A 13,389-nucleotide genomic window follows, 5' to 3' on the forward strand; every position below is an offset into this window, starting at 1 on the left:
GCAAAAATATACAATTATAAAATAATAACTAGTTGTGAGTCGTATTTTGCCTTGAGGCAAGTTACATGAACTTCCCGAAATGTTATAATTGACTTAATCAACCGAAATTGAGATTTGAATATTCAGATAAAATTTTCAACTGTTTATGTCAAAAATAGTTTTTGCTTTTAATTAAATCTTGACAGTACGATTTCCAATAGAATTTTCACAAACACAATTAAAAAAATTATCTGTGATTATATTAACTATGTTTCACACGTGCTTGTATGTTCTAAAAATGTAGTTTAATATTCTACATTTTAACGAATTGATAATGTGACTTATTACATCACAAAAGCAAATTAATTTATATTTATTCAAATTTTGATAAATTTTCAAAATTAAACTACTTGCCATAGGGCCATAATATTTCAGTACGTTCTATAAGACCATGATATCTATTGCTTAAAAAAGTTTCATAAAAGTCGGTTATGGACTTTAATTAAACTTTAATTAAACAGTTAATTAAATTTAAGGTAAAAAATCTTTTCACATATATACACACACACACACAATTTCAAATTCAATTTTAGTCTCATTTGATTCAGAATGGCTTGAAGGAAATTTTGATAAACTTTTTTTATTATCAAATTGTTAAGGAAAAATTGTAAGGCTTTTAATTTGATAATAAAAATGTGTATCAAAATTTATTGAAAATTGTTCAAGTTATTCAACATTTTCATTGACCACATATAAATGGCGCACCCTGTATTTTGTGGTATATGTAACTTGATATTTTTAAATCATAAATAGTATTTGATGTTTTCCTGTACTTATTCATGAAAATTCTAGCAATGATAAATTTTGTACCTTAACCATTCTTAATATGAAAGTGGCATTTTGCTTTAAGGAATCTTGCATGAACTTATAAGTATATAGATTTAGCATCTTCTTAAATTGCGATGATACAATAGGTTGACCACTTTTTTTAGACCCATATAAATTTCAACAAATTCGTCAAATAGTAGTTTCCAATAATTAAATAGGAAAGTAGAAACTGCCTGGATGATCTTTGCCAAAACGAATCAGCATGATCCCTATCTGAAAGCGTTCAAATGATTTTTGAATTTTTTAAAATTTTGCACGATTATGCTATTTTAAAAGAAGCGGCTTGACCGATCATCACGAAGATCTACTAAAAGCGAGTTCTTTTCTAGTTACATCAAATGGCGTTTAAATTGGTGAAGCCGTTTTTGAGAAAACGTCGACAGAAGGTCACATTTTGGCTCTCCAATACAAATTTTAAAAAATCTTTTTTTTTATTTCACTTTATTTCAGCAATCAGAAATACAAAAATAATTTCTATGAGCTAAACTGTACATTTAAATAAGTATGATATTCCAGTGATATATCTTACTTAGTTTACATAAAATCGAATGGCCATTTGATCGAATCGAGATTTGTTTTACTAGAAAATCATAAAAACAGATTTTGTGGCAATAATAAACAATATCTTCTCTTTTGGTAAATTAATAAAATAATTCCCTATAATTTGCAGGAAACATAATAAAAAAAATCTTTTATGTTTAATTGTTAGATTAGATTCTTTTTAACCAAATTATGGATTAATTCATGAGTAATATGACTTTGTATATAGACCAGGATTCTTAAAAGTAAGTATTTCTTTTGTATATATTTAGAATTACATGTTGCTCATTTGGGTGTAGTTTATGATCAATTAAGCATAATTGTAAGGCTCACATTTCTCCATTTATTGGGTTGTTGGTTCATCATCATTCCCATGGACGTATATCATAAAATTGTATTTTTAATCATCATTGGTTTTATGCTGAATAAAATTTATGTTTAAACCTAAATGCATGTATCTAACATCCCATATTTTTTGTTTTAGGTGAAGAATCTCTATGTTGTCTAAGTTGTGGTGCTGAATACAGCAATTCCCTGATGCTGCGTTACCATGAATGTGTTGAAGTAAAAATTGAAGGTGATGAGGCCGATGTATTTTCATTTCCATGTCTAAAATGTCCAAAAGTTTACAAAAGCAGGACTTGCTGGTATCGTCATATGAAATATGAATGTGGAGTCGAACCGAGATTTTGCTGTTCAATTTGCAATTATCGATGCAGACGCAAAGATAATCTAAGACAACATATGAAAAATAAGCATGATCAGACCAGGAAGAAATGAATTTAAAAAAAATAATAATATGAGGTCATAATAATTTTATTGTTTTTATATATTAAAGAGATGAAATTTTGATGAAATAAAATTTTATTTAAGTATATTATGAATGAAGTGTGCAATATTTTATCAGCACCCCATAAAATTTTTAAATGCTATATTTTATATTTTAAATCCAAATGCTCCCATTATGGTCTTTGCTATGAGAATTACTTGTTCTATAAACTTTGTTTGCTATTGTACATCCTAACCTGTTATTTTTCATGAAAGGGTAACCCAGTGGTATCTCTTCATGTGTAGACTATATATATTAGATATGTATATCTAATTGTGTTGTCGTATATACGTGTTGCAGCAAAGCCCACAAAAAGCGATTTTCACTTGAGATTATATTTGAGATCCATAACCTCAAATGGAAATCTGATATCGTACTGCTTGATATCGATCAGTATTTTTACCGGGAGGGCAACCCAATAGTCAACCACTCTTCTATTTCCAATCTAATAGTGTTGCCGTATATATGTGTTGCAGCAATGCCCACAAAAAGCACAAATTATATTTGAGATCCATAGCCTCAAATGGAAGTTCGATATCATACTAGTATTTTTATCGAGAGAGCAACCCAGCGGTCAACCTTTTCTTTTTTGTGTATATTAGATCTGTATATCTAATAGTGATTTTTATTTGAAATTATCTTAGAGACCCATAACCTCAAATGAAAATTTAATATCATACTGCTTGATATAAGGCAGGAAGATTTGGGGTCTTCGAAATCTAATTTATTCTATTAATTAAACATTATTCATTAATCAAATTTATAATAGTCTGTCCTTACTAATGTTTTTTCAACAACGCTATTTGAGATCCATAACCCTATTTTTCCGGGAGGGCAACCCAATGGTCAACCACTATTCTATTTCTAATCTAATAGTGTTGTCATATATGTGTTGCAGCAATGCCCACAAAAAGCATAAATTATATTTGAGATCCATAACCTCAAATGGAAGTTCGATATCATACTAGTATTTTTCTCGGGAGGGCAACCCAGCGGTCAGCCTTTTCTTTTTTATGTATATCGGATATGTATATCTAATAGTGATTTTAACTTGAGATTATCTTAGAGATCCATAACCTCAAATGGAAATTTGACATCATACTGCTGGATATCGAGCAGACATATATGGGGTCAGACTCGGGATTAGTGTGCTAACCTACGATGAGCTTTAGCTAATAAATTTAACCCTTTCCACTCGAATGCCGCGGCAAAATTCATATAAATCTCGGAATTTGCGAGTGGAAAGTGTTCAAATACAAATTATTTTTGCATGTAATGAAGTTTTGTTTTGCAATTATGTTTATATTTGAAATCTATAACCTCAAATGCAAATTTGATATCATACTGCTTGATATCGAGCAGCCAGATTTGGGGTCAAGCTTGGGAATAGTTTGTGCTTGCTCACGACGAGTTCTAGCTAATAAATTTAACATAGAAATTATTTTTTAATAATATAATGAAATTTGTATAATGAAGTTTTTTTGCAAAAAGTTTTAATTAAATGAAACTATAAGCTTTACTTATACAGGTAAATATTACTCTAAACTAGACTGATTTAATGAAAATTGGAAAATGATTAAAATTTTATAGATTTTATTCTGTTGTCAGGTAGACCTTACATTATATAACAAATTTTGTATAAGTGCAACATATATATTAAAGATATTATAATGTTTATTAAATATTATTTAATACAGATAGCGTTGAGAAAACTGCCAAATGTATAAAGTGTACTAATTATACATAATAAATAAATATATTAATTATGAAAATGTCCTAAAAAAATTAAAAAATATGATGTTATATGTTTTAAACAAGCTCCTTAATATATTAAATTTCTTAAATAGTTTTAGCTTTATAGCTATATCGATACATTCATCTTTTCAAAATTATATTTTTTTATAATTTGTCTTAAATCAAAAATATGTATTTTACACTTTCTGAATTAAATGATTTTTGAAGATAGATTTATCAAAATTGTACTTCAAATTCAAAAAACTGTTAGAATAAAGAGAAGTTTTATTGCTAGATTATCAAGTGGTTCAATTTAAAATAAAATTAGATATAGAGTTATATAAGCTAACAATACATATTAGAATATATTTTTATGTCGACTATTTTTTATATAATTTGTTGCAATATTTCTAGATTTAATAATATATATATTTTTCAGTAAGTAGTATTTACAGTTTCAAAATATTTGCTTTTTTATTGCCAACTGTATATACTAAAAATTTAGAGTGAAAAATATATAAGCTTACTGTTATTATTCACTTCCAATGTATTTAAAAGTTTATTTCCAATATATAAAAAATTATATTTTATTACAATATTATATATATAAATATATATACATACATATTTATGGTTATAATTAGATGTCATAAATAATCAACATTAAATATATTTTTAAAATATTAAATTGGGATGGTAATGATTTTTCCTCATTAGATATGTATGTTAATAATTATGGATCAAATGTTCTTTAAAATCAAATTTAATCATATAAAATATGTACTTGATAATTATGTGAGCAGTAACCAAAACAATAATATATACATTATAAGTGCTTTATATAAATATATGAAAGTTGTAATATTTCAATTAATTTGATAATAAAATATGATAAATGTACCAACCATATTTTATTGAGAAGCAATTTGATGCAGGATTTATAAATTGACTTTTTTTGGGGACTTGATGTAATAGGATGCCATCAGTACTTCTATAGAACATCATGGATTTTGGATTGGTTTTAATTTTTAAACCAGAAACTTCAAATCCCGTGTCCACAATTTAGACACCTACTAATTCAAGAACTAATTTAATGTATTTTTTTTACTAATTTGTTTCTCTTTTCCAGATAACCTGTTCTATCCATTCCAAACAATGAGGATCACCCAGAAAACTCATGAGTGTGATGTTTGTGGAAGAATGTATAAACATAACAAGAATCTAGTTAGACATCGAGACTATGAATGTGGACTTGAACCAAGATTCAAATGTACTTTGTGTGATTTTACAAGTTATCGAAAATATAGTTTACAACGTCATTTGACCAGGCATGGAAAACACAGATCCAAATTTGGCAGAAGAATAATACGGGATTAAACTGATCTGCATTAATTCCATGAGTTATATATAAATTAACTCTTTCTACTCGCGAATTTCGAGATTTATATGAATTTTACCGCCGGAGCGGCGGCATCCGAGTGTAAACGGTTAAAACAAATATTTTTGTATGGCGTCGAGCTCTGTGTTTGCAATATTCGAGAACCTCCAAATAAATAACCGGAGATCAAACAACGATTAAATAAATTGTTAAAATACAAGTTTCTTATTAACCACTAGCAAACCGGGCGAACTCCGTTTCACCATCAGATGGTTTCATTTTATGTAACATTTCGTTTGGTGATTAAAAGACCAAGAAAAAAATTACCTGCTGTTGAAATTGAATGAAAATTTGCACAATACACGTGATTGATTTGATGGTTTCCAATTGAAATGTTAGGAAACGAATAACTTGTTTTTTTTTTACTTTTTTTACACAATTTCACAGTGAACATAATGCCGGTTTGTCACATGAAATTAACTGAGCAGAGAACAAAGAGTAGCTGTCAAACAAATGGGTAGCAGTCAAACAAAAAATATTAGTTTGTAGTACATGCTAAGTATCAGAGATGGCGCTGTATGTGAAAAAAGCAAAAGTGCTTTCGGCTTTTCTGTTGAAATCTTTCTTCAATGTTCATTGCTATAAACCTCACAGAGTCCGAGACCATTCCAACGAATGCAAAATCGTCGAAATCGGTTCGTGCGTTCTGGAGTTATATAGTCAGGAAGGAAAACTCGACTTAATTTTATAGAATAGATTATCTTGTTCCATGAATTATTTTCAATGTTAAGTTATACATATCCAATTTTTATCTAAAGTTAATTAATGTTAATGTTAAAATTTATAATTGTTTTGAAAATATAATACCTCAAAAACATCATGTAATATTTTCATTTCAAACATTATATTATTTATTTGTTATAAAATATGAAACCCTACTCTCCAATTTTGTATAAAATTTAAATGGGTTATTGGTATAATAAAAAGAAGTATAGTATATTCTCAAATAATTTATAATATTGATCAACATGTAGTTTTATTTATGTTTTACAATAAATATTATATAAATGTTAAGTCATATTTTAATTTGAACTAAATAGTGTCTGTGAATGGAGACGTCGTATAAAAGTAAGTAATAATTAAAATATAAATGATTTTTTTAATATTAATTTAAAATTGTATTTTTCAGGTACTTTGCAGTGCATTTTTGCTTAGATATTTTGATGCTTCTTTGTGGCTCTATGGTAAGAGCTTTGGCCTTGCAACCACATGGTTTTCGGTTTGATTGATACCCACTTAAGCCCGGCTGACATCAAGCAGTACTGATATGCGTTTTTATTTGAAAGCCCTTTATTGAGAATAGCCCTTCTTAAAATGTTGCACCAAATTATAGATGCAACTGTTTAGGTAGCCTTTTAAAAGGAGAAGTTTCTTCATAACGAGTCATAGAATTTCTGGGAAAATTAATAATACAGAACACGTCAATATTATTATAAAATACTGTATTTATTATAGTTTTTCAATTGGTTTTTTATACTATTATTTTATAATTTTTGATATGATTCGCATATGTTGTTTAATAAATATTATTAATTGTAGACAAATTATTTATGGTCCTTATGTGGATGCACCTAGAGAATATCTTGTATGAAAGTTTGCATACATAGAAGTCAGTATTAATTTTTTAACTCTTTTTTGACTAACTATTAGCATAATTGTTTAATATTAATTTAGCTAATATCAATGATTATGTAATTCATATCATATGTGATTCAGGTTTTCATCAACAATCATTTTTACTTTTCGAAACTGAGGACATTGAAAATCATAATTTATCTGCATTTTCCACAAATTCTCATGTAACATTTTAACGATACTAATTTTTTTTGCTGGTTTACACTTTAATACTAATATGCCAAAATGTATCACATTAAAATTGCATGAATTTTAAAAAAACAATTTTTTTTACTAACGAAACAATTTATGGTTTCAGATTGGAACTACCAAGAATTCATGGACAACCATTCTGCATTGGGTCTTAAATCTGATATCATTTTTTCTGCCGATGGTAGAAATTTATTAGATCAGCAAGGAATTTACCGATGCCATAGATGTTCTAGGACTTATAAATATCAACAAACTTTAGTCAGACATTTGAAATACGAATGTGGAAAAGCTCCTCAGTTTTCGTGCATGATATGTTCAAGACACTTCAGAAGAAATGATTATTTAGACAAACATTTGTTTAGAAAACATAAAATAGTGCAGAACAAGTCGGTTAAGTTTTAGTTTAACTTGGGTGTATTTAAAAAAAAAAGTTTTTGGTAAAGGGACAGGAAAACTATGACAGTGATCTTAGGTTATGACAATAAGCAATTCAAATTGTCTGTTGGAAGAAACTTTTTAACTAAACCAATGTTGAAAATAAATTCATTATAATGGTTTAATGAAATCATATGTATATATAATATTTAGTTTCTTACTCATTATTTTTACAATTTAAGATTTATTTTTAATATTAAATATATTTCTTCACAACCATTTTTAGGCTATTGATATTAACGTGGATTAAAAAATTTAGTCCATATTGGTCCTTTTCATACCAAACTAATTATAAGTTTATTCTATGTAAGTCTAATATTATGGGATGATATATATATTTGAAGAAATTTGCAGCCCAATCGTCGAATTTAAAGAAGATTAAAATAGATTTTTTTATTCCATTAAACGTTTCGACACTTGATGTGTGTCATCATTCAGTAATCAAACCAGGAAAAATAACAAAAAAAATTAATTATGATGTAAAATGACTCACTCCATCACTACACTTGCTCTGTAACCTTGATCAGTGTTCATAATGCACCGCTATTAATAACATAAAATATAGGAGGGCAATATGTGCACATTAAGTGTCGAAACGTTTACATAATAAAAAAAAATATATTTTAATCTTATTTTAATTCGACGATTGGTCTGCAAAATACTTCAAATATGTATCAACGTCGACAAAACTATCATCAATTTATAATGACAGAAATTATTGGGTAAAATAATATAAGATTTAAATAATATGGCATTGCTTTAGATTGTTTACGTCTTTTATAAAACTGTATAAATTTTATATCATGTTCGTTTATTTACAAAAGGCACAGAATATATAAAAAACATCAAATATTATAATATAAGTCTGCGAAAAATTATTTGCTATTATGAATTTGTTATTTTATATTGTAGGAACTACTTATGTAAATAATCTGATTTTTATAATTATATTACATTTTTATATTTTTTATTTAACCTTTTTGCTGCGGCGTTATTTTTCGCGTCGCTGCTATACGAGCCAGCAACACGCACATGTTTTAAAGAATTAAAAATAACAATAACAAATTAGAATTATTGATAATTGTGAAGTATCGGACACAAAATGTCGTCTATAGACGACACACGTACGCACAGGTCGTGGATGACGCCTATAGGCGACGTTCGTAGCGAAAGGGTTAAAGTGATGTAAAATTATTTTTTTAAATATATTTGAAATGAATGTATTATGGAATATATGCAAATTTATGCAAAAATATAGTTTTTCTTTAAATTATTATAAAATAAAATGAAATTAATAATGTGTCTTCATATATTGTAATTTTTCTTGAAGTTTTATATGTAGGTAAAAAATAAAGATTACTGTTTTAAAATATTTTGAACATTCACGAAAATCTTACAATAGTTATATGGGTAGTTGAAAAAATGTTATTTACTATCTGATCAACATCGATTTTAATTTAAATTTATAATTTAACAAAAACTTAATAGATTATTTAAATTTTTTATGTTATATATTAGACGTTAACTACATGAGATCTGGTCATAAAAATATCATCATTTTGACTAACAGATAAAAGTATTTTATAAAAAAAATACAAGCGATATATTTTATTTATATTTTGTGAAATATACTTACATAATATTTTATACATTTATTCATTAATTTTGGGTCTATTTACCATTGACTGACCAATTAAATGTTTTATGTTTCAGATTCTACCACGAATTGGTACTCACCATCCACTACACTTTGTACTAAATGCAACCAATTCTTTTTGAATTCATATGAAAAGAATCATCATATTTGCAAGGTAACACAATTATCAGAAAAATTGGAAGATATAGTTTTTTCTTGTCCAAAATGCGGAAAAACTTACAAATCTCGCAGTTGTGTCTATCGTCATATGAAATATGAATGTGGAAAATTGCCCGCTTTCAAATGTGATTTATGTGACTACATGACATACCATAAAGGAAATATGCAACAGCATATTAAAAGAAAACATTCATGAAGAAAGAATTTAAAATATGTGATTTTAAAAAATAAAACTAAATTATGTGATTTTTGTTTTTATTTATTTGACGACATATGCTAGTCTCTGCTGATCCAAATTTTTGTGAATCTCTGAAGCAATAAAATTGATTTGCTATTTTTAACCTAACTTTCTTTAATGTTGTAAGATATTATTTTGGTTTATATTATTATTTATAAATATAATTTTATATCAGAATAAATATATCTAAGCGAATGAATATTTAGTAATGTAAAAATTTATCGACTGAAATTCTTACCTAAAATTAAATACTGTAGGCAAAGTTAGAAAATGATAAAATATCGTGTGTCTTAAAATTCAAAAATTATATTGTTTTATTTATAATATATATATATATATATATATATATATATATAAATATATTGGGATGGTCCTTAGTATGGACATTTTCGAATTGTCTTGCCCCTAAGAGCTCAAATGGTTCCAAATTGATAAAAAACAATTCTCTCAAAGTTTTAGCTCTTAATATTGTTTTTTAGATAGTGCGCAATTCAATCAAAGTTTTACATGGAAATAGCATGAAAATTTTTTCAAAAGTTTTAAAAATGATTTTAGATATAATTTAGTGAACAAATGAATGAGTTTTTATTTTGTCGCTAAGTTATACCTAAATTTTTTTTTTATTTTTCAAAATTTTTTTCCACTATCTAAAAGTTAATATTAAGAGCTAAAACTTTCAGAGAATTATTTTTTATCAGTATGGACCATTTGAGCCCTTGGGAATAAAAAAATTAGAAATTGTCTATATTAAGGACCACCCTATTATATATATAAGTGATGAAGTTATTAATTTTAGAAAAACTCTTGCTAGTTAACTGTACTTAAAATCATGACAATATTTACTTTAAATTTATAAAGGTTTACAATGTGAATTTTAGAGTTATTGTTGTTATTAATGTACTAATGTTTATTTTGGACTTAATAAATGTAAAAGGTTTGTAAAGAATTAATAAAATGCAAAGGGATTACAAAAGTCCATTCATCCATTTGTAATTTAGAATGTGACCATTAAATTCAACTGTTGATTTTAGACCTTAAAGCTTTTATAAACTGTAAAAATATATAAATATTTGTATTCGTATATACATTGTATATAAATATTAGGGCTGGTCAAGTTGTATGCTGTCGAAAAAATACACAGGGTCTTATTGCGAGTATGACTACGAGTATATGGGTTATTTCAAGAAACTTTTCCGAAGAAACCATAGCTCGGGAGTGAATTTCGAGGCAACAAATTTCCATTAAAGTTCCTTCTTCATATGTTGAAATATCATCTGGGAATTTGCTGAATCTTCGCATGATTATAGAATTGATAGGCCTATAATATTTTTGGAGGCTCGTTTGACTATTAACTCTGTAATTACACATTATTCAAATAAATTCCCAGTCCAGTACATGTGGGACCTTTGTAAAAGCAGTATTGAATATAGATTTTCATACTTTTGTAAGGTAGCATTTAAAATAAATATATGAAGGAAAAATTATTTTAAAAATACGCTGGCTCCAAATTCACTTCCATGCTAAGGTTTCTTCGTCAAAATTTCTTGAAATATATTTTAAAATCAGAATTATGATGTGCCCTAATAATAAAATAATTTCCCGCTCTAAAATATAGTTTGGTGTCTGATTGTATCGTTATAAAGTTATTAGTTTAATTTAACCTAATTTATGAATTTTATTAAAAAATGTAACATATAATTTATTACTGGCATCCGTATTAGATAAGACAATAAATATAGTATTTGTTCATGAAGATAATTATTAAAATAAAATTACCCCTAGAACAAGTTTTGCGATGTACCTTAATGGGTAAAAAATTTGACCCGCCCTAATCTATATAATTAAGTAAAGTTTATTCATTTTATTGATATTGTAATATAAGATCTATATTTTGTATCTATTTTATATAAAATAATACATGGATTGTTTATACATGAATTCTTAAATACTACTTATATTAATGAGTTGATAGAAACATCACATTTATTTTTTACTAATCAATTATTTTTCACTTCAGGCGACCTCGGATTTTCTATAGATTATAATTATGGATTTGATGTAACAAATCAGCAAGATGGTCACCCTTATAGATGTCACTTATGTGGAAAATGTTACATGCACAAAGGAAATATGCGACGTCACATGCGATTCGAATGTGGAAAACCGCCTCATTTGAAATGCGATCACTGCAGTTATAGGACGCACCACAAACATCACCTGATTAGGCACAGGAAAAACTCTTGTCCTAAAAAATAAAATTCCTGGCATAATAAATAAATTTGGTGAAAGTAAAATGTTGGATTAAAAGCAAAAAACAGCGCCTAAGTATAGAAACATGTCATCCAAATTTACTAGCAAACTCCTTACTAATAGAAAACTATCGTCGTTGACCGAAGAGAAAATGGCCACTTGATTAAACTCATCAATTTTTATGATGAAAATTGAAGAAACGTAATCATTATTTATAAGAAATTATTTATAAGAAAATAGTTAAGTAATTATTATTATTATTAATAATTTATTGTGTACATGTAGATTACTAAGTATGCAAATTTACTTAGGCGTCCTAGCTAGAGAAATTTCCATAAATTGCAAAATTGCGTATTTAATTAATTTATCAGAAATTTTCACTCCTTAAATTATTTTTAAATTTGAACTGGTTGAACTCTCAAATATTGTAAATTTAGATCATAGCAATCTTTATATAATTCTGATTGCTAAATAAAAGAGTTCAAAAAAAATTAATTGGTGAATAGTGACAAGTATTTAGTGTTCTAGAAGCACCAAACCAAATGTATAGTGTTAATATTTATCATTTTCTTGTATAAATATAATTTTCATACATGTTTCATATTGAAAAAAGTATATCAATATGTATATAAAAAATGTAGTTTTAAAATGTTTTGCATTTTATTATAAAAACCGGGGTCAAATGGAAAAGAAGATTAGGTTATAGTAATTTATATAATATAAATAGAATAAAAATTAAGTCAATCACGTTGAAAATTGTAATAACAAATGTATTACTTTTAAGGGTCATTCCATAAATATTTATTTGATAATGTAATTGTGTATACTATATCTGTATATATTTTGTTTATAAGTTCAAATTAGAAAATAAAGTCTTAATTAAGAAGCTGAAATAATTTATTAACATTTTTAATTTATAATATACTTTTATTTATATAATTATATCATTTATGTTAGTCTTATAATAAAGTTCATTTAATATTTTAAAGATCCATCTACTATTTTGAAAAAAATGTGATCATAGCTTTAAATGTAGACTATACCGAATTATTTAAACACACTAGAATCTTTATAGGCGATTTACTTCTAACTACTAGACTGCAAATAAGCTTAGAAGTTTAAGACAGGTACATTTAGGAACTGACAAGAATTACTAGCTTTTTACTAATATAATTCTTGAACTAAATTATGTTTAAATCATGAGAATTTAAATGAAATCTAAAATGGTAAGAAAAATTATTATACCCTCATATAGATTTCTAAAGGCTTGAGACTTTTCTTATTATATTACCTGCACAAGTAGGCATTAATTTAACATGATTTTTTGCACCTATCGTCAAATTCTTAATAAATATTATATTTCACTAACTATAAACATTTTTTATTTCAGGTCCTTCCCAACGGTGGTTTACCTC

The 13,389-nt window shown here is 26.5% G+C and overlaps 1 protein-coding gene across 1 annotated transcript; it reads left to right on the top strand.

Annotated features, from left to right (window-relative positions):
* The first annotated feature begins 735 nt into the window (after positions 1 to 735).
* LOC113388287 (zinc finger protein 84-like) lies at positions 736 to 11,980 on the top strand. Its single transcript, XM_026625684.1, has 6 exons — positions 736 to 757; positions 1,892 to 1,998; positions 6,538 to 6,592; positions 7,342 to 7,539; positions 9,384 to 9,611; positions 11,742 to 11,980. Exons 1-6 carry the CDS (start codon positions 736 to 738, stop codon positions 11,978 to 11,980), a joined length of 849 nt encoding a protein of 282 aa, XP_026481469.1.
* Positions 11,981 to 13,389: the final 1,409 nt, after the last annotated feature.

Source organism: Ctenocephalides felis, unplaced genomic scaffold (genome assembly GCF_003426905.1).
Source record: "Ctenocephalides felis isolate EL2017-DRISC unplaced genomic scaffold, ASM342690v1 CF-g0.4_SCAFFOLD_03572, whole genome shotgun sequence".
NCBI lineage: Eukaryota > Metazoa > Arthropoda > Insecta > Siphonaptera > Pulicidae > Ctenocephalides > Ctenocephalides felis.